The 22616-nt window shown below is 38.5% G+C and overlaps 1 protein-coding gene across 2 annotated transcripts in view; it reads left to right on the top strand.

Annotated features, from left to right (window-relative positions):
• The window catches only part of SNX25 (sorting nexin 25), a 133660-nt gene that overhangs the window by 91026 nt on the left and 20018 nt on the right, over positions 1–22616 (top strand). For both annotated transcript variants that reach the window (XM_086703242.1, XM_025933074.2), the window contains 5 exons: positions 9198–9329; positions 11305–11577; positions 14848–15012; positions 18176–18307; positions 21079–21219. In XM_086703242.1, the coding sequence (XP_086559368.1) occupies positions 9198–9329; positions 11305–11577; positions 14848–15012; positions 18176–18307; positions 21079–21219 (843 nt within the window). The remainder of the gene's footprint in view (positions 1–9197; positions 9330–11304; positions 11578–14847; positions 15013–18175; positions 18308–21078; positions 21220–22616) is intronic.

Below are 22616 nucleotides of genomic sequence, written 5' to 3' on the forward strand. Positions count from 1 at the left end.
ACTATTCTCTGACCAAGTGGATTTGGAAAGATCTGGAAAATTCTCAAATATTTGAAGAATTAAACAACATAATAAAGCTTGAATCAAGAAATCAGAAGGGAAATTAGGAACTAGTTTGAATGGAATGAAAGTGAAAATACAACATCTTAATACTTGTGGGATACAGTTAAAGCAGTACTTGGAAGGAAACACTCATGCTTATATTAAAAAAGAAGAAAGGTCGGGCCATCTGGGTGGCTGTTGGTTAAGTGTACAACTCTTAATCTCAGCTCAGGTCATGACTTCACAGTTTGCAAGAAGGAGAAAGAAGGACGAGGAGGAGAAGGGTCTAAAATCAGTGTTCTTCCCCCTTAAGAAGCTACAAATGAAAACTAAAATAACTAGGAAAGAGGAAATAATATAACAACAGAAATCAGTGAAATAGACAACAGAAAAACAGTAGAGAAAAATAAATGAAAACAAAAGGTAGTTCTCTGAAAAGATGATTATACACTCTAGTTTGACAAAAAGAAGAGAGATGGCACAAATGACCATTATGAATGAGAGAGGGGGCATCACTATAGATCTTAGATGCATTAAGAGGAAAACAAAGGAATATTATGAACAATTTTAAGCCAATAAATTTCACGATTTGAATAAAATACACAAATTCCTTAACTGTATCCCACAAGTATTAATACAAATTACCAAAGCTGACTCAAAAAGAAATAAAAAATCAGAGTAGCCTTAGGTGTATTAAAGAAAATGAATATATAATTTAAAACCTTCCCACAAAGAAAGCTTCCGGCCCAGATAATTTCACTAGTGAATTCTACTGAACATTCAAGACAAAGATATCAATCTTAGCAATATTGTTTCAAAAAATGGAGGAGAAAGGTACTTTAACTCCTCATAAGAAACCAACGTAACTGACACCAAACCAGAGAAAAACATTAAAACAATGAAAATTACTTACCAATATTCATCAAGAACCTAAACAAAAAATTCTTAACAAAATATTAGCAAATCAAATATAGTGATCTGTGAATAGAAAAATTACTCCAATATATGTACGCCTGGAAGTGAGTCTTTAGTATAAAATTGTATACATCGTTTTTCTGCAATTCTGTTGTCAAGCCTTAATTTTTAAACAGCTTTATTAAGGTATAATGATCTACAATACACTGTACATATTTAAAGTATATAATTCGATAAGTTTGACATATGTATGTACTCATGAAACCATCACCACAGTCAAGATAGTAATTATATTTGACATCCACAAAAATGTTTACCAACCCCTTTGTAATCTTTCTCTTAACCCCACTTGAGACCCACTGACCTATTCCTTTCACCTGTGTTTACTTATCTAGTAAGTTACTTCTTAACTACCCTGATTTTTGGCACCTGTCATTGTCTTTTCTTTTTTAGCCAAAATCTTGGTTCAGTTTCTTCCTAATGAGTTTTTGTTGTCTCTTGTCATTGACAACAGCTATGACAAGTCTCACAACAACCCATAAAGTACCACCCATAAAGGTGGTACTATTGCCAATCTATAGAAGAAGAAACTGAGGCTCAGAGTGACGGAGTCACTTAGAGCTCCCAGAACTGGAAAGTCTGGCAAAGCCAGGATTCAAACCTCTAAATCCTGAACAGTTTTACCTACACAGTATTGCATTCCTATCTGGCTTTGTTTTCATCTGAATATGAAAACAAAAAAATCTGTATTGCTTTATTTTTTGGTAAGGTTGTACACTCACTTTTCAAATGGCCCCCAAATGGAAAGATGGAAGGAAGAATTTAAGAAAAAATAAAGGGAGAAGAGGAAATGAAAACATAAGGGGTGTGGAAATAAGTGGCAGTAAATGATCTCTGAAATCAGTTTTCTTTCTTTTTTTTTTAAGCTTCATTTTGAATCTGGTTAGTTAACATAGTGTTATATTAGTTTCAGATGTACAATATAGTGATTCAACAATTCCAAACATCACCCAGTATGCATCACATGTGCACTCTTTTATCCCCATCACCTACTTCACGCCCCCCCACCCCACCTCTTCTGGTGACCCATCAGTTTGTTTTCTGTAGGTAAGAGTTTGTTTGTTGACTTCTCTCTCTCTGTCTCTCTGTCTCTCTTTTTCCCATTGCTCATTGTTTTGTTTCTTAAATTCCACATAGGAGTGAAATTATATGGTATTTGTTTTCCTCTGACTTATTTTACTTAGCATAATACTGTCTAGCTCCATCCATGTCATTGCAAATGGCAAGATTTCATTCTTTTTATGGCTGAATAATATTCCTGTGTGTGTGTGTGTGTGTGTGTGTGTGTGTGTGTGTGTGTACACACACTTTTTATTTATCCATTCATCAATCAGTGGACACTTGGGCTGCTTCCAAATCTTGGCTACTATAAATAATGCCGCTATAAACTTAGGGGTGCATGTATCCCTTTGAATGAGTGTTCTTGTATTCTTTGGGTAAATACCCAGTAGTGCAATTGTCAGATCATAAGGTCTTTAACGTTCTGAGGAACCTCCATACTGTTTTCCACGGTGGCTGCACCAGTTTGTATTTCCACCAACAGTGCAAGAAGGTTTCTTTTTCGCCACATCCTCACCAACACCTGTTGTTTATTCTGTTGCTGATTTTATCCAGTCTAACAGGTGTGAGGTGTTCCCTCATTGTAGTTTTGATTTGCATTTCCCTGATGGTAAGATATGATGAGCATCTTTTTATGTGTCTCTTGGCTATCTGGATATCGTCTTGGGAGAAATATTTTTTCGTGTCTTCTGTCCATTTTTTAATTGGATTATTTGTTTTTTTTGGGAGTTGAGTTTGAGAAGTTCTTCGTATATTTTGGATACTAACCCTTTATCTTATATGTCATTTGCAAATATCTTCTATTATGTTGGCTGCCTTTTGGTTTTGTTGCTTGTTTCCTTTGCAGAAGCTTTTTATTGTGATGCAGTACCAGTAGTTTGTTTTTGTTTCCCTTGCTTGAGGAGACGTATCTAGAAAGAAGTTGCTGCAGGTTGTGTCAAAGAAGTTACAGCCTGTGTTCTCTTCCAGGATTTTTATGATTACAGGCCTCATATTTAGGTCTTTTATCCATTTTGAATTTACTTTTGTGTATGGTGTAAGAAACTGGTCCAGTTCTTTCTTATGCATGTTGATGTCTGGTTTTCCCAACACCATTTTTTGAAGAGACCATCTTTTTTCCATTGGATATTCTTTCCTGCTTTGTCAAAGATTAATTGACCTCATAGTTGTGAGTTCATTTCTGGGTTTTCTACTCTGGTCCATTGATTGTAATATAACTTGAAGTGTGGAATTGTGATGCCTCCAGCTTTGCTTTTCTTTTTTTTCTTTTTTTTTTTTTTTTTTAATTTTTTTTTCAACGTTTATTTATTTTTGGGATAGAGAGAGACAGAGCATGAACGGGGGAGGGGCAGAGAGAGAGGGAGACACAGAATCGGAAACAGGCTCCAGGCTCTGAGCCATCAGCCCAGAGCCTGACGCGGGGCTCGAACTCACGGACCGCGAGATCGTGACCTGGCTGTAGTCGGACGTTTAACCGACTGCGCCACCCAGGTGCCCCTCAGCTTTGCTTTTCTATTTCAAGATTGTTTTGGCTATTCAGGGCCTTTTTGTGGTTCCATACAAATTTTAGGATTCTTCTATTTCTGTGAAAAATGCTGTTGGTATTTTGATAGGGATTGCATTAAATGTGTAGATTGCTTTGGGTAGTATAGACGTTTTAATAATAGTTTTTCTTCCAATCAAAGAGTATGGAATGTCTTTCCATTCTTTTGGTTGTCTTTAATTTCTTTCATCAGTGTGTTAGAGTTTTCAGAATACAGGTCTTTCACCTCTTTGGTTAGATTTATTCTTGGATATCTTATTTTGGGTACAATTTTAAATGGGATTGTTTTCTTTATTTCTCTTTCTGCTACTTCATTATTGGTGTATAGAAATGCAACAGACTTCTGTACATTGATTTTGTATCCTGTGACTTTACTGAGTTCATTTGTTAGTTCTAGCAGTGTTTTGATGGAGTGTTTTGAGTTTTCTATGTATGGTATCATGTCATCTGCAAATAGTAAAACTTTTACTTCTTCCTTACCAATTTGAATGCCCTTTATTTCTTTTTGTTGCCTGATTGCTGTGGCTAGGACTTTCCATATTATGTTGAATAAAAGTGGTGAGAGTGGACATCCTTTTCTTGTTCGTGACCTTAGGAAAACTGAGAGGTTTTCCTCATTAAAGATGTTGTTAGCTGTGAGTTTTTCATACGTGGCCTTTATTATGTTGAGATATGTTCCCTCTAAACCTACTTGGTTGAGGGTTTTTATCATGAATGGATGATCATGTGGTTCTTACCTTTCTCTTACTGATGTGATGTATCACAGTGATTGATTTGTGAATATTGAACCACTCTTGTAGCCTAGGGGAAGAAATCCCACTTGATTGTGGAAAATGATTTTTTTTAATGTATTGTTAGATTCATTTTGGTAGTATTTTGTTAAGAAATTTTGCATATGTGTTCATCACGGATGTTGGCCTGTGGTTCTCCTTTTTTAGTGGTGTCTTTATTTGGTTTTGGGATCAGAGTAATGCTGGCCTCCTAGAATGAATTTGGAAGTTTTCCTTCCTTTTCTATTCTTTGGAATAGTTTGAGAAGAATAAATATTAACTGTACTTTAAATGTTTGGTAGTATTCACCTGCGAAGCCATCTGGCCCTGGCTATTTGTTGGGAGTATTTTGATTACTGATTCAATTTTTTTGCTGGTTATCAGTCTTAAAAAATTTCTAATTCTTCCTATTTCAGTTTTGGTAGTTTATATGTTTGTAGGAGTGTATCCATTTCTTCTAGGTTGTCCAGTTTGTTGGCACATACTTTTTCATACTATTCCCTTGTGATTACTTGTATTTCTGTGGAGTTGGTTGTTATTTTTCCTCTCTCATTTGTTATTTTATTTATTTGAGTCTTTCTCTCTCTTTTTTTCTTGATAAGTCTGGCTAGAAGTTTATCAGTTTTATTGAGTTTTTTCAAATAACCAGATCCTGATTTTATTGGTCTGTTCTATTGCGGGTTTATTTTTTAATTTTTTTTTAGTTTTTATATCCTTTATTTCTGTTCTAATCTTTATTATTCCCTTCTTTCTGCTGGTTTTTAGGTTTTGTTGTTCTTTTTCTAGGTCTTCTATGTGTAAGGTCAGGTTGTTTGAGATTTTTCTTTTTTTTTTTGAGATAGCCCTGTATTGCTATAAATTTCCCTCTTAAAACTGCTTTTGCTGCATCTTGGGGTTTGGGCCATTGTGTTCTCATTTTCGTTTGTTTCCGTGTATTTTTAAAATTTCTTCTTTGATTTCCTGGTTGACTCATTCACTGTTTAGTAGCATGTAGGGTGGTGGTGGGAGATGGCTATGGCCAGTTCCTTCATTCCCAGAGTGGTCTCTCCATGAATGCTGCCTCTCTGGGATACACTCCAAAATGAGTAAATAACCTTCCTACTTGGTGCCCCAGGTGCTCTTCAGATTGCTGTTTCCACACTGTATGTCCGTGAGTTGTTGGCTTGCCTTTTCTCCAAGAACAGCGCAGGGCCCTCCGGGCTCTATCCCAGCCAAGTCCACTGACCTCCATTTATTTATTTATTTAAAAAAATTTTTTTAAACATTTATTTATTTTTGAGAGACAGAGGCAGAGCATGAGCAGGGGAAGGGGAGAGAGGGAGGGAGATACAGAATCTGAAATAGGCTCTAGGCTCTGAGCTGTTTGTTAGCACAGAGATGGACACGGGGCTCAAACCCGTGAACTTTGAGACTATGACCTGAGCTGAAGTTGGACGCTCTACCGACTGAGCCACCCAAGCACCTCTAAGTCCACTGACCTTTAGAAAGAAGTTCACGCTTTAAGCCCTGTTGGTTGCCACAAGTCACAAAATTAGACCCCTCGTGCATTTTAAGCCAATTACTGTGGGAATCCATTTTCCCCTGTGCTCTCCGGTGTCCCACCCTTGTCTGTGACCCTGGCTCCCTCCCCACTGCAGCACAAGGATCCATTTCTCTCCCAAGTCTGTCACCACACTTCATGCTTTCTTCTATGTGGCCTCTTCTCTACCTTTATAAAGTTGTGGAGTTTGTTCTGCCAGTCTGTAAGTCAGTTTCTGGGGTATTCAGGTATTGGTTATCTAGTTGTGTTCATGGGATGAGGCAAGCCTGTGATCCTTCTGCTCCACCACTATCTTCCAACCCACCGTCTAAGATCAGTTTTTATCTCAATGTATTTGATCCAAGACCAAGGACATTACTGAGTGTAGCCCAGGACTCTGCACTTGAATATGAAAAGATTCCTCGACTTTCTGTTTCTGTTGGAGTTCTTACAGAGCATTTTTCCTAAATGCATCTTTCCTTCTTGACTTCCATACTATTTGTAGTTTGCTATAAACACAAATCAGGTAATCTCTTAGGGAGATGAACTATTTTATTATGGTTAAGAAGCTGTGCTGTGTAGTCAGAAAGCCTGGCTCTCAATTCTGTATCTACTAGGGATTGATTTTGGGCAAGTTAGTTAGCTTTTTTGTACTCCAGTTGTAAAATTGGGATAGTTTGTGCATACCCTATAGATGGCAACCATTAAATAATGAACATAGGAGGGTAAGTACACCACTTAGTATAAGAGCACTCAATAAATGTTATTACTGGCATTGATTGTTAAGGAGGTATGTTTAGTGATGATACAGATGTAAGAAAAATCCAATTGTAACCTCTCCTTTTAGGATAAAACATTATTCCCAAGATCCTAATTCTACATATTCTCATTAGTTTTCTGGAGTTATTCTCATGAGTATTTTGTAACTAGAGAATCCTATGTCACTCTTGGTAACATGTTGGGTGCTTAGGAACACATTTATTCCTCTAAGGCCCTGAGGTACTTTTGAGTGCTTGGTGGAAATTTTCCTGGAGAAAAATTAACTAGCTGGGTAAGAGGAAATCCACACAAAACATAAAACTAAGTTTGTAAAATATCCATCATGAAACCAGATCCAGTCTAGAGACCATCGACTGTGGTAGCTCTCCTCCCAGAATTACCAGAGGTCTTAGGACAGAAAAAAAGGCTGACCCAACAAATAAGAGCACAGTGTTTGCTGTGTGGAAGCCCTTAGTAAATGTTAATTATTGTTATATCATCTATAGTTTTTAACTTTTTTTGTAATTTGTTTTAATGTTTATTTTTGAGAGAGAGAGAGAGAGCTGGGAAGGTGCAGAGAGAAGAGGGAGACACAGAATCTGAAGCAGGGTCCAGGATATGAGCTATCAGCACAGAGCTGGACGTGGGGCTTGTACTCACAAATGGTGAGATCATGACCTGAGCCGAAGTTGGATGCTTAACCGACTCAGCCACCTCGGCCAGGTGCCCCATATCATCGATAGTTTTTAAAAAATGATTATTTTAATAGTGGTGTCAACTTTGACCTACCCACCCTTCTCTTTTCACTTCCACACAAAAATCTCAGACTTACTGAAATTAATTAATGTCAAATTAATTGAGATTGAGTTGATCTCAGATGAATACATTTGACTTTGCAGTGTACTATCTATGCATCCTGTCCACCCAGACCCATTCCATTAGTGTAGATGTTACACAGTGAAATTCTCTTTTTCAAGAGAGGAAAAAAAATGGATAGAGAACTTGGTTAATCCATTGGCCAATTAAGAGATATGTCACCCATTGAACTATGGTTTAGATATATTTGCTGTCATTTATTTGTATATATTTGCACTTTTGGAACTGAACATAGAATATTCATAAAACACAAAAGTCTAAAAATGGCTAATATTTTAGAAGATGTTTTGGACTTGGTTTTACAAGTATGTGAATTTGTATCTAATTTGGAATTCATTTTGATCGAAGGAAAATTATACTGGGGAGACTTTCTTAGAATTTGTCGAATGCCCTTTCTGCTCGGCTTCTCCCTATGTTAAAAATCGATAGCTCTCTGAGTGATCTGTTTATCCCTAGCCCGAGTTGATATGGGCTCCTACAAACCTCCATGGACCATGTACAGTTAGAATTTGTATGTCACAGTGCTTTAGTGGTAGGGTTTCCATAAAGATACATGCTATGATTTTCCAAAGTTAGTAAACTAAATCCTAATAGTCTGAAATATTTATGGACTCCAATTGTTAGGGGTCTGTAGCATGGGACGACTGTCTCCTTTAATGAGTTACCAGAAGTTGTTAGAAAAATGCCTGCCTCTTTCTGTTTACAGAAACTATTGAGGACTCACTGTTGGTAGAAGAGTTGAATCTGTGTTGATCATATGCACTTGATTTTAGAAAGATCTTACTGGTCACATTTCCAAAAAATTTCCCACTGCCACAATATAAATTGTTAAGAATCTTAAAACATAAGTGTTTCTTTTAATTGCATTTGAGATAATACTTACAGGTCTTTTTCTTAATTAACTAAGAACTAAGGATATGGGACTTCAGTTCCTTCTAAATTAATTTGAGGGGTTTTTCCTAATTAATTGAGTTATGAATTATTATGAAAGTGATCTGCTTTCTTCTATTATGGCAGCCTGTGCTCAAGATTTTGCCCACTGTATCTTCAGATTTGTTTTTTCTTTTTCTGTAAGCATACAAAATAGTAAACCAAGGAGTCATTTTGATATATAGTGCAATATTATGAACTAATTAAAATGATGCTTACAAAAGATATCTTAAATGAATATGATACTGTAAGTGAAGGAGCAAGATATAAAATAATTTTCATCACAAGTATAAGGATGGAAGGCAAAAATGTCAGATTATTAGACTCCAGCTTCCTGATCTTTTATATATTTCTCTTTAATTTTTCTATTATGGGTATCTATTACTTTTAGCAGTTTATCCCATAGGGCCGGGATTTTTGTCTGAGTTCCTAGAAATGTGCCTGATACAGAGTAGATGCCAATTGCTGAATGAGTGAATGATTAATTGAAAATTGGCACTTATTGAATATGTACATTTTGAATACTGAATAACTTTTTCCATTTAAAATTTAGGAAGTTGAGAGAAATACTGTATTAGGTTGACTACGACCTTAAAAAATGAGACTTTTTTTTTCTTGAATGTAGACACCAATCCATTGAAAGTTAAAGGAAACTGATATTTAGAATTTTATTTTTAAGTTTTTAACGTTTTCCTTATTTTTTGTCCTTAAATTTCCTTAATAGATTCTTCAGTTTGAAGATATTTTGGCCAATACGTTCTACCGAGAGCACTTTCGAATGTACATGGAAAGGATGGACAAGAGAGCTCTGATTAGTTTTTGGGAGTCGGTGGAATATTTGAAGAGTGCTAACAAGGTAGTATATATAGGCCCAAAGAAATATTAATCACCAGCTGGTGAAAACTTGCATGTTAGGCAGTGTGTCTGTGTTTCTCAATGAAGCTGTAAGATAAATATACATTAAAAGACTATTTAAAACTAAATATAATAATGGAATTATGTTCCAGCTCATAATGGTAAATAAAATTATATTTTATTTTCACAAAAAGATACTTCTGAATGTGTGGTCAAGGGAAAAACAGATTCATAAATGTACCAAAATACTGAATTTACTTTCAGGCAGTTTTTTTGGTTTGCTTTTTTAGCACATTATAAAAAAAGTTATATACATCCACATTACTGGTACAATGAATTGATCTTGTCATGTACACCTCAATCTCATAACCTTGTTATTTTAATATCAATGTGCATATTTTACACTACTGTTCTTTTGTTTCATTTAAAATATGACTGAATTAAGAAACACAAAAACCTTTAAAAAGCGGGTGGGGGTGGGGGGTGTGCCTGGGTGGCTCAGTTGGTTAAGCGGCTGACTTCGGCTCAGGTCATGATCTCACAGGTTCATGGGTTCGAGCCCCGCGTCGGGCTCTGTGCTGACGGCTCGGAGCCTGGAGCATGCTTCGGATTCTGTGTCTCCCTCTCTCTGTGCCCCTTCCCCGCTCACGCTATGTGTCTCTCGCTCTCTTAAAAATAAATAAACATTAAAAAAAAAAAACCACAAAAGAAGATTTTTGGTTCTAGATGCCTCTTAATGATGAAAAGCCCCAATAAGCATTGTATTTTGCTCCTGGCAAGTTCTCAGTACCTTTAAGAGTTAAAGAATATGAAATATGTATGTTTATATGTGTCTATAAATATACATGACAATATGTATAGTATATATATTACATGTATTTTGAGAGGCTTATTAAAATAAACACAAAAGTGACTGGGTACATTGCACTTTGCACTTCATGTGAGTGTTGCTAGAACTCAGTACTATTAAAATACATCATAAATCACATACTACATTGGTTTCGGAATTAAATTCAGTCTCACAGTATTTTTAAATCTTCTTAGAAATGCCTTTTATTGTTATTTTGTAAGTCACAAGTTACCTCATTTTATCCGATACTGCAGTTGCCCACTTTATTATGTATTTTTTTATCAGACTTGATTCCAAATGACTTTTGGCTGCTCTCAAAGGAATATTGTGAAGAGCAATCTAAAGAATTTTTCTAAACTCCTGGAAACAATTTAAAAGATTTCAGTGCAATAAAAGTATATAGCTTCATGAAATAGCCTTATTTTGACCTAACAACACTAATTTGGGTGTAAAAGTTCTGAGATGTTTGTTAAATTCACAATATTCATTGAGTTGTTTGTCTTCATTTTTTAATCCTGTTGAAGACTTTGTGTAACATTCCTAGAATTAATGAGATGTTTTCAGAGGAAATATAAATGTTATGTTAATCAGAAGAGATGTTTGCATTTCTGAAACAGACTGGCTGTGACCTTAGTATGATGTTTAAGAGTAAGCTGTCTAATACAAGCTTGATTATAATGCAATACATCATCATTCTGGAGAATATTTTTCTTGTTTTCTTAAATTACATAGTAATGACTTATGGAGTGAAAAATGGCACTTCCAATTATTTATATTAGATTTTTTAAAGCCAAATTGAATTTAGCTGATAACTGAGCTGTGGAATTCAGATTTGCAAGAAGGAATCCGTTTCAAGACGAGAACTGTTCCCACTTTTCCCCTGCCAGCATTTAGTAGAAATTATATTCGTTAACTATTCAGCATAAAGTATTCATTTTCAGGAGCCAGACTCTTACCCCTTGACTCTGTGCACACGCACGCCAAAGACCCCCACTGGTACCAGTAGCAGTGTCCGTTTTCAATGTCTTCCTTCCAGCTTTAAGATGGAGAGAATTCAGAAGAAAAATATTTTTGTCAGACATGATATTTCTTACCTTTCTTGTTTTTCATCTTTCTGTCTTTTCAGAATGAAATCCCGCAATTAGTTGGTGAAATTTACCAGAATTTCTTTGTGGAAAGCAAAGAAATATCTGTGGAAAAATCACTCTACAAAGAAATCCAGCAGTGTCTTGTAGGAAATAAAGGTATTGAAGTGTTCTGCAAAATCCAGGGCGATGTGTATGAGACCCTAAAGGATAGGTATTACCCTTCATTTATTGTCAGTGACCTGTATGAGAAATTGATGATAAAAGAGGAAGAAAAACATGGCTCGCACTTGATTTCCGGCAAGGATGAAATGGTGAGTCCCATTTAATTTTCTCCTTCCTTCTCAGTGGTTAAGCTTCGAATATGATCAGGCGGACACGTACTGTTTAGGCAAATTTGGGGCACCTCTTCATCTTTTAATATGCAGGACCGTAAGTAGAACTTGTGCACTCTTCCCTTGTTCTTCTGAACAACTGACCACCACTTCCTCGTGTTGCAACCTCCCAGCCCTGTCTCTACCTGCGACACACCCCGTGTGTGGCTCCTGAAAAGCGAGGACAGACAGTCCGCAAGGTGGTGTAGGCCAGATGAGAGAATCAGTAGAACTTAGTCTAGTCCGAGAAGAGACAAAGGATGGGTAAGTGAGGAGAGGAAGAGGATGTGGGGGCAGTTACAAGAAGTATTTTGGAGTTTAAAAAATCAGATGTGGGGCGCCTGGGTGGCGCAGTCGGTTAAGCGTCCGACTTCAGCCAGGTCACGATCTCGCGGTCTGTGAGTTCGAGCCCCGCGTCGGGCTCTGGGCTGATGGCTCGGAGCCTGGAGCCTGTTTCCGATTCTGTGTCTCCCTCTCTCTCTCTGCCCCTCCCCCATTCATGCTCTGTCTCTCTCTCTGTCCCAAATAAATAAATAAACGTTGAAAAAAAAATTTTTAAAAAATCAGATGTAAGTAAGATTCTCTGAAAGAAACCTTGCTCAGCCACACCTCTCTTGGGTCTGATTCTCCTAAGTGTACTATCATTTTGGAGATCTCTCATTTACTACTCTCATTTACCGTCTCTCATTTACTACTAAAGGTTTAGAGGGCTTTACGATTTGTGAAGGTACAAAGAAACACAAAATGTTTTATTTACAGTCACCCTACATAGAAAGCTAATAATTAATTTTGGATTTTTTCTGCCGGTTATATCTCAAACTCTGAGGAATCAAGTGCTTGCTCTTGATGGTATTAGAAGTTGGTGTCTCTGAACTGTTGTTAAATTCACTCATTCAGACTTTTTAAAGATTTGTTATTTAGTTCTTCACACTTTCTGTGTCTTCCACCACCAACAGGGCCAAAAGTCTTTAGTCATTGCATCTTTTTTCCCCCATCAGATACAATTTATTAGAACTGAAGTTTGTTTACTTCATCTCTATGGCACACTATTTCTAGCTACTGTGGTGGTGATGTTCCTGCACAAGAAGAATTCTTCATTCGGCGGAACTTTCTTTTGGCTGATAGACTTTTGAATCTCAAAGAAAAAATTGTTTTCCTGATTAAAGCTATGCAGATAAGGATACTGATACTTATTTCCCCAAACCTCACCCCTAAAATATAAATAAGCACCATTTGTCTATTGACATTAATTGGAAACACAGTGTATTTTTTTTATTTAGGTGCCGGTAGCATTCAATGTCACATTCGTTTCAGGTGCACAACGTGGCGATTCGCCGTCTGCGAATGTTGTGTCGTGCTCACCATCAGTGTGGCTACCACCTGTCACCATACAATGCTAGTACAATGTCATTGACGGTATTCCCCATGTTGTGCCTTTTATTCCAAAGACTTACTCATTCCATAACTAAAAGCCTCTATGTCCCACTCCCCTTCACCCATTGTATTTTTAAGATCAGTTTGCTTTATTTTTTTATTTTTTATATGTTTTTCGGTAAGTTTAACCGTGTTCTCTCTCTGCCTCAGAAGTTAAAATGGTTAATAAGTAAATGCTGTAAAAGAGGTTATGCAGATTAGTTAAAAATATCAACACCCAATAGATGAATTGGATAAAGTCTTGAACTGACAGTTGATATGAAAGGTAATAGTAAACAAATATGAAAAATTATCCAGCTTCACCTAGGACTCAAGGGTGATATGTATCACTGACCTTTTGAACGCTTCTGCTCTTTGTAGCAATAATCCCACTTCTAGAAATTCACCCTAAGGCAACAACTAAATGGTAGAAAAGGTGACGTACTGTGGAGTTTGTTTTAGTACCTCTGGGACGGCGAACCAGCAGAGTCAACCCAGAGCAGGAGCAGCGGTAGGAACACGCCTCAGGGTAGCATCAATTCATAGGATGGTATACAGCCATAAAAATTCTAATTTTGAAGAGTTATTAACGCCCTCAAAATAAGCAGCATCATAAGTTATAGGGAAAAGACAGAATACCTGTTTGGATGTATGTAAGGTATACAATTATGTCATGATAAGTGCACTCCTGGACAAGGGTTTGAAAGACCGCACAAAAATTAAAAAAAAAGAGCTTGGTTTTCTAGGGTTATTAATACTTCAAACTTGTTTGAAGAAAATTTTTTCTCTTACCGTTTATTTCAATTAATAAAAATTAGAAGGAAAACTCTGGAAGAATGTTAAGGAGAATAATAAAGCAAAAGATCATTCTCAGGACTTCTTTCCATTGTCCTACATGCTGTTGCTGCTGACAGGTCTGTTTTATATGCTGTCTGCTGCTAATCTATCCAGATTTTTCAAAGTTCTGCAGTTCTGTATAAATCTGAAGGCACTTTGAAATCTTAACCATTTAACTCATAAGATGATCTACCTGTTGATTTGTGAAATACATCTTCAGGGGAGGGACTGAACAAAGTGTGTACCGAAAATACTTTTACTAGTGGGAATTTGGAAATTTTATTTATTTTTATTTTGTTTTTAATATTTATTTATTTTTGGGAGAGTGCAGGCAGGGGTGGAGCAGAAAGAGGGGGACAGAGGATCCGAAGTGGGCTCGGTGCTGACAGCAGTAAGCCCGATGTAGGGCTCGAACCCACGAACCACAAGATTATGACCTGAGCTAAAGTCAGATGCTCAAGCAACTGAGCCAGCCAGGTGCCCCTGGAAATTTTATTTTAAAAGTACTTAGCATAAGTTTTCTAGAATATTCTTAGGAGCCCGAAAGGAAGCCATACGCATCTCTGTGTCTTTGTCCAAGATTAGGCACAGACCACTCAGGTTGAGTTAGGCAGATAACTCAGTTGCCTTTTCTTGTTCCATGCAGATTCCCTTGGGTGTACCATTTGGGAAATAATGGTGTGGAATCCATCCCCCACTCTGCCCTGTTTTTCAGGCTATTAAATGTTTTTTCTTTTATTGTATTCCTCAACACCAGTTACTGTGGTTTCAAATAACTTTGATTTGTCACTTTGCTGAGGAAAAGCAGCCTGCCTCTGAACTTTCTACCACAAAGTGTTAGGGGAATCTAGTGCTTTGGCTAAGTGTATTGTAATGATCTAGAACCTATATGCTAGGTACTCATTGTTGAATAGTCCATCGTTATAAGACAGTGTGGTTCACGTGACTTTTTCCCCCCAGGACCCAGGAGGTGAGGCTGGTGAGGAAGCTGTAGATGAAGGCACCAGTCGAATTAATGAACAAGCCAGTTTTGCTGTAAACAAACTACGAGAACTAAATGAGAAACTTGAATATAAAAGGCAAGCTCTAAATTCTATTCAAAATGCACCAAAACCTGACAAGAAGGTAACTCTTTCACTTTCAAGGTTGTCTTTGAAAGTTTCCATTTTTCTGATCTCATAAGTAGTAGTTTTCAGTTTATGTTGCAAAGCATCACTGTTTCTTTTTTTTTTTTTTTTTTAATTTTTTTTTCAACGTTTTTTATTTATTTTTGGGACAGAGAAAGACAGAGCATGAACGGGGGAGGGGCAGAGAGAGAGGGAGACACAGAATCGGAAACAGGCTCCAGGCTCCGAGCCATCAGCCCAGAGCCTGACGCGGGGCTCGAACTCACGGACCGCGAGATCGTGACCTGGCTGAAGTCGGACGCTTAACCGACTGCGCCACCCAGGCGCCCCACATCACTGTTTCTTTAAAACAAAAAATTGTATTTGTACGCTCCATGGTTACCTTTTTGCATCTAGTATAGAGTTAGAAAAGCACTTGTTTTCAGTCTTCTGTGCTTTGGGGTTCTCTCCGGTCATCCGTGGTGAGCAGCCCTGTGCTCTCTTACCTGGCTTGCCTGTGGTGCCTTTGCAGAAGAGGGCAAAGCACTTCCTTGTGTCAGACCCATTTCTGGAAGTACATTAACTTTTCAAGGACAATTATCTTACTTTTATTTTTCTTTCAAATGCTGTGAGTCACAATTTAGAGAACCTCACAGAATGACACAAGAAATAAATTGTTTTGCTAAAAGCCAACAGAATTGGAAAGTTTAAAAATGTAAACAGCATCTCCCCAGCTGGCATTTCTCAAACCCGTGCAGTGGCATGGCTTTTTGCTTTGTGTTTATGTGTCTTTGGCCACCCAACAGGGAGATGTCTCTGTTACAGGTATGGCTGGTGCTCTTCAGTCTGCCAAACTGACCTCCTCTGGCACTTTCTGAGGGTGTGTTCAGCAACATAAGTGACGAGTAAATGCATGATGCTCTGCTGGTCACTGTGGAGAACGAGTGACCTATAGAGCTGCCAGCCTCCCTAAGGAGGGAGCAAACATGCTGATTGTGGAACCAAAATATCCTCACAGGAAAATGAAGCAGGGTGGTCACAGCTCTGATGGTAATAAAACGCAGGACAAGGTTTAGGCTGCGAGTGCTTCCTGGAGGCTTTTTGAGAAAGGAAAGAGTCCTCGTAGCTGGCATGTTCAGGAGAGTTTTAAGGCAAAGCTTCTGCCCTCAAACTATAGGTTTTCTAATGAAAGAGGTCCAAGGGGATGATGAGCATGCTTTCTCTTTTTTTTTAAATTACTTTTTTAAATTGTGGCAAAATAGATATCACCTGAATTTACCATTTTAATCGTTTCAAGTATACACTTCAGCATCGGTCCGTTCACATTGTTATGCAAACATCACTACCATCCATCTCCTGAAATTGTTTCATCTGGCAAGACTGAAACTTTGTGCCCCTTAAATAACACTTTCCATCCTCCCGTCCCCAACCCCCTGGAAACTACTCTTCTCCTTTCTACCTCATATGAATTGAACCTACTCTTAAGTACATCATGAATGGAGGCATACTGTATTCATCCTTTTGTGACTGGCTTCTTTCCCTTAGCCTAAGGTCTCAAGGTTCGTTCGTATTATACCGAGTGTGAGAATTTCCTTCCTTTTTAAGACTGAACAATTTTCCATTGCATGTACATACAGCATTTGGTTTATCCGTTCACCCATCAGTGGACGTTGGTTTGGCTTCCACCTTTTAAGTTTTGTGAATGATGTTACCACGAACGTCGGTACAAATACATTTTTGAGATCTTGCTTTCCATTCTTTGGAGCATGTGCTCAGAAGTGAAATTGCTGGGTCATAATTGCTGGGACAGTAATTCTGTCTTTAATTCTTAGAGGAATCTCCATACTGTTTTCCATATTGGCAGCACCATTTTATACCTTCTCATCAACAGTGTGTATGGTTTCCAGTTTCTCTATCTCCTCACCAGTAATTGTTGTTTTTCTTTTTTTTTTTTTTAATAGTAACTATCCTAATGGGCGCGAGGTAGTATCTTATTGTGGTTTTGATTTGCATTTCACTAATGATTAGTTACATTGAGTATCTTTGCATGTGCTTTTTGGCCATTTATAGAATGTTTTTGGAGAAATGTCTATTCAAGTCCTTTGCCCGTTTTTGAATCAGACTGGTTTTTGTTTTTAAGTTTTAAGAGTTCTCTATATATTCTAGATGTTAGTACCCTATCAGATACGTGATTTTTAAATATTTGCTCTAATTCTGCGGGTTGCCTTTTTACTGTGTCAATAGTATTCTTTTCACAAAAGTTTTAAATTGTTAGGAAGTCCCATTTTCCTATATTTTGCTGCCTGTGCCTTTTGTGTCATAGCCAAGAAGTTATTACCAGTTCAGTGTTCTAAAGCTTTCCCCCTGTGTTTTCTTCTAAGAATTTATAGTTTTAGCTCTTACGTTTAGGTCTTTGATGAATTTTGAGTTGTCTATTATTTATGGTGTTAGGTAAGTGTCCAACTTCATTGTTTTGCTTATGGGTATCCAGTTTTCTCAGCACTGTTTGTTGAGAATATTGCCCTTTTCCCATTGAATGGTGTTGGCACCCTTGTCAAAAATCACTTGACCATATATGCAAAGGTTTATTTCTTGCTGGTCTGTTCTGTTCCATTGGTCTATATGTCTGTCTTTATGCCAGTACCATACTGTTTTGATTAGCGTAGCTGTGTAGTAAGTGTTGAAATCAGGAAGTATGAGCCCTCTAACTTTTGTTCTTCTTCAAGATTGTTTTGGCTATTCAGTCTGCTTTGGGATTCCATGTGAACTTTATGATGGATTTTTCTATTTTTGCAGAAAAAAAATCACTGGCATTGTGATAAGGATTGTGTTGAATCTGTAGATCACTTTGAGTCATATTGACATCTTAGCAGTGCTTAGTCTTCTAATCCATGAACATTGAATATCATTCCATTTATTTGTCATCTTTAATTTCTTTCATCGGTGTTAGGTAGTTTTCATCGTAGAAATCTTTCACTTCCGTAAGTTAATTCCTAAATATTTTATTATTTTTATGCTATGGTAAATGGAATTGTTTTCTTAATTCCCTTTTTGGATTGTCCGTTGTTAGTGTATAGAAATGCAGCTGATTTTTGTCTGTTGATTTTGTACCCTGCTACTTTGCTGAATTGTGTGGCATTTTAAGTGCTTTTGTAACTCTCAGGATGTTTTCCCTCTTGCAGATTGTTTTCAAGTTGAAGGAGGAAATAATTCTAATAGAGAAAGAACGCACGGACCTACAGCTGCACATGGCAAGAACAGATTGGTGGTGTGAGAACCTCGGAATGTGGAAAGCCTCCATCACCAGTGGAGAGGTAGGTCTGACTGCTTTTCCTCCAAGTTTACTTTAAGAGTATGATTTTGGAGGGGTACCTGGGTGGCTCAGTCAGTTGGGCATCCGACTTCAGCTCAGGTCATGATCTGATGGTTTGTGGGTTCAAGCCTTGCATTGAGCTCTGTGCTGACAGCTCAGAGCCTGGAGCCTGCTTTGGATTCTGTGTCTCCCTCTCTCTCTGACCCTCCCCGCTTGCACTCTTGTCTGTCTCTCTCTCAAAAATAAGTAAACATTAAAAAAAAAATAAAAAAGAATATGATTTCGGGGTGCCTGGGTGGCTCAGTCAGTTGAGCAAAGCTTTGACTTCAGCTCAGGTCATGATCTTGCAGTTTGTGAGTTCGGAGCCCCGCATCAGGCTTGCTGCTCTCAGCGCAGAGCCTGCTTCAGATCTTCTGTTCCCCTCTGTCTCTGTCCCTCCCCCAATTGCACTCTCTCTCAAAAATAAATAAAAACATTTAAAAAAATTTAAAAAATGAGTATGATTTTATAAGACAAGATTTTGTCCTACAGAATTAAGGTAGAGGATAGAAAAGTTACGTTTGCTCTTACAGACTGCATTTGTCCCCCTTCTTTCCTCACTGTTCTCGCTCTGTCTTACTACCCTTGACTGTGAGCTGTACTAGGGCTGCCTGGCATAGATCTGATCTCTCTCCATTTCAGGTTGTTCTTGTTCACTGGAATTGTAAGCACCTTTCAGATAGGGACAGGTAATGTCCTTGAATTGCCATTTTCTTTTGCCATTGAGGATTGAAATAAAATGGAAGGGCACTATTTGAAATTTGGTGGTGAAAAATTAAAAATTTTAAGTGTTTCTGATTGTTCCATTCTGCTGACTTCAGTTACTTAAATCTCAATTGCTCTAAGATCTTTAATAATGAATATTTTTTGCTTTGACTTAGAAAATATTTTGCTATTCTTTGAGGGATATGGGTATCAATTTCCAGAATATGCTGTATCCCTTTTGTCTGTAAAAAGAATTTCTCTTCAAGGAGTGATGCATATAAGCATTTCCACTGTTGACAACTTCTTTGTTCCCACCTGGCTTACTATCAGTCATGTGGAAATCTGGAGACGAAGGTCAGGTCCACACAAATAACGAGATCATGAGGAACACAGTGTTAATGTTTTGTTCCACTATTATTTCAAACGGCTTGTGAAAATACTTAACTCCTTAGATTTGTAAGGGCGTGTTTGTACACTTTATCTTTGTTCTTCTCCGTCTTGCCCATCAGCCCGGTGGCTTCACACGCTCTCTGTGGTGGTGGGGTGGGGGTTGCTTAAGATTCACAACCCTAAGTTCACCTCTAGATTGGATAGCACGCAATTCATGTTCTCCGAGAACAGCTCTGAAAGCACACCCACGACAGGAGTGCTTCACTGGGTGCTGCACCGGCTCTTTGGTACTTGTGAGCACTCCCATTACGGCGAGCTGCAGGAGCTTGCCGTGGCACCGTGGTCACCGAAAAGATAATGGCAATGGACCCTGAAGGGTCACCTGACCGCCGGAGTTTGCAAGGCAGCCCTGCATGGGAATGTGTGGAAGATGTATCTACGTCGCGCCAGATTCTCTTGAGTTCTGATCCTGGCTGACACCCATACTAGCTGTGTGATCCTAGGACAGTCCAGGGACCCTGTGTGTGTCCTCACCTCCTGCATCCTCACAGTGGGGTAATGGTCCTACGTCACGGGGCTCCGTGAGTGCTCAGTGTGTCTTGTGTCTCTTTCCTTTGCCTTTCTTATTGACTCTTTGTCTCTAATTTGATTGATGATACTAATTCAAGCTAAATTCAGTATTTTCTTTTTGTTTCTAATCTATTTATGTTAAGTATAATAATGGCCTATTTCTGAATTATGATATCGTGTGTGTGTGTGTGTGTGTGTGTGTGTGTGTGTGTGTGTGTGTGTGTATGAATTATCTAAGTTGGGAGGTAGAGGAAATTATATCTTTCAATGTAAAATTTCATGAAAATTGAAATCATGGTTTGTTGAATCCAGAAATTAAACTGGGGAAGGCTTTATCCTTTTCTGAGACAGGTTTTAGCATATCTTGCACCTTTTTGCTTTCTGTTAATTTGTTTTTTCAAAGGAATACACTTAGGATGTTAAGTCTGCTATATTAATTTTCTTTTGATATGTAACAAATGACCACATGTTTCATGGCTTAAAACAGTGTCCACTGATTGGCTCGCAATTCTGCAGGTTGAAAGTCCAGCACCGTATGACGGTGTCCTCTACTCATTGTATCCCGAGGCTGAAGGCAGCGTATTGGCCAGACTGAGTTCTTGTCTGGAGACTCTGAGGAAAAAGCCACTTCCAAGCTCGTTTAGGTCGTTGGCAGGATTCAGTTCCATGTGGTTGTAGACCTGAGGTCTCGTCTCTGGCTGTCAGCAGAGGCCCTGCCACGTCCTTTCCACCTGCCCCTCTCCATCTTCACGCCAGCACCACATGCCGAGTCCTTCTTGCGCTTCCTGTCTTTCTGACTTCCTGTCCTCCTACCGTCCCAGGGAGTGTCTCTGCTCTTCAGGGGCTTGTATGATTAGGTTAGACCCATCCGGGTAATCTCCCTTCTTTAAGGTCAGCTGTCAAATATAGCATAACCTAATCGCAGGAATGGACACCATATTCACAGTTCCAGGGATGATGCAGGGTGTAGCCACCAAGGGGTGGGAAATCTTGGGGAGTATTTAGAAATCTTGCCTACCACATCCACTAACCATGCTTTTTGTTGTTGTGGTGTCTGTTTTTTCCAAGGTTACAGAAGAGAATGGTGAGCAAATGCCCTGTTACTTTGTCATGGTAAGCTTACAAGAAGTTGGCGGAGTTGAAACTAAGAACTGGACGGTCCCTAGAAGGCTCAGTGAGTTTCAGAATTTACACCGGAAACTTAGTGAGGTATGAATACTCATGAATACAAGGTTTAGAATTACAAGCAAGAAGATATTTAAGAGCTCATTTCAATTTTTTACATATAAGGAAACTGATCATTAACCTTTCTCCCTTCGCTATGGATACTGGCAAAGTGGCTTTTTCAGTCCGACATTTGGAAATTAACTCATAGCTCAGATGGTTTAGAGTAAATCCTTCAGGACAAAGAACTGTCTGATCTCCACTAAGCCTCAGAGAGCCCCAGAGCTGAAAGAGAGCTAGGGGTCATCTAGGGCCCCCGGTTTTGAGGCTGCCAGTTGTGACCCATTAGTGGGAAGTGAAATCAGTTATTAATTGCAGCAGTGGACAGAGCATAGAATATATTGGATTTCAGCACAAAAAGTAAGGGAATCATACAGTGTCGTGGTTGAAAGCATAGACTCAGGAGCAAGACTGCTTGAGTTTGGACTGTGGCTATACTGTTCAGTAGCTATATGACCTGGGACTTGTCACTCTGTCTCTCTGTCCCTCTTCTTCCTCATCAGTAGAATACGAATATCCATAGCATCTGCCTCTCCCATCTCACAGATTTGTGAGAATTAAGAGAATACGTTTATGCAAAGCATTTAGAAGAGAGTGTTTCGCATAATAAACGTTATCGTGTCGGTGGTGGTAGCAGTGGTAGTAATGAACACTGTTTCATAGAACTTCTCAGCTTTACATGTGGATTATATTATCTATGTGGATATGCATTTATACGTATGCAGGCTGCAACATAGCATGTACTTCCTACTGTGAGTTTTAGTTAGAAACGTTAGAAAGCTTCTAATCTAGGTCACGTCTTTTATTTTTTTATTTTTATTTTTTTTTCAACATTTATTTATTTTTGGGACAGAGAGAGACAGAGCATGAATGGGGGAGGGGCAGAGAGAGAGGGAGACACAGAATCGGAAACAGGCTCCAGGCTCTGAGCCATCAGCCCAGAGCCCGACGCGTGGCTCGAACTCCCGGACCGCGAGATCGTGACCTGGCTGAAGTCGGACGCTTAACCGACTGTGCCACCCAGGCGCCCCCACTTCTTTTATTTTAAGGTGAGAGGAACTGACCCCAGAGAGTTTGGTCAATTTATCATAGGACGTGTACATAGTGGCCAAACCAGGATTGGAATCCAGGTCATCTTACTTTCCATTCCTTGTTCTTCCATCTTTCTCAGGAACTGTGTCTTCTCTAACTCTCCCCCTCCTGGAGGTGACTGCCCTCTTCCCCAGCAACTGAAAAGCTTTTCAGTCACGGCTACTTTTGTTTCTGTTTATTGTTCTCTGGCTTAGAATGAACGGACTCTTGGTAAAATCCTGTGGTAACCTATCAGACTCCTCTTCTGCAAATGAAATATGTCTATTTCCTATAACCTTTTCTCCTGAGGG

This window comes from Puma concolor, chromosome B1, assembly GCF_028749965.1.
Source record: "Puma concolor isolate L17-30 chromosome B1, mPumCon1.1.hap2, whole genome shotgun sequence".
Classification (NCBI taxonomy): Eukaryota; Metazoa; Chordata; class Mammalia; order Carnivora; family Felidae; genus Puma; species Puma concolor.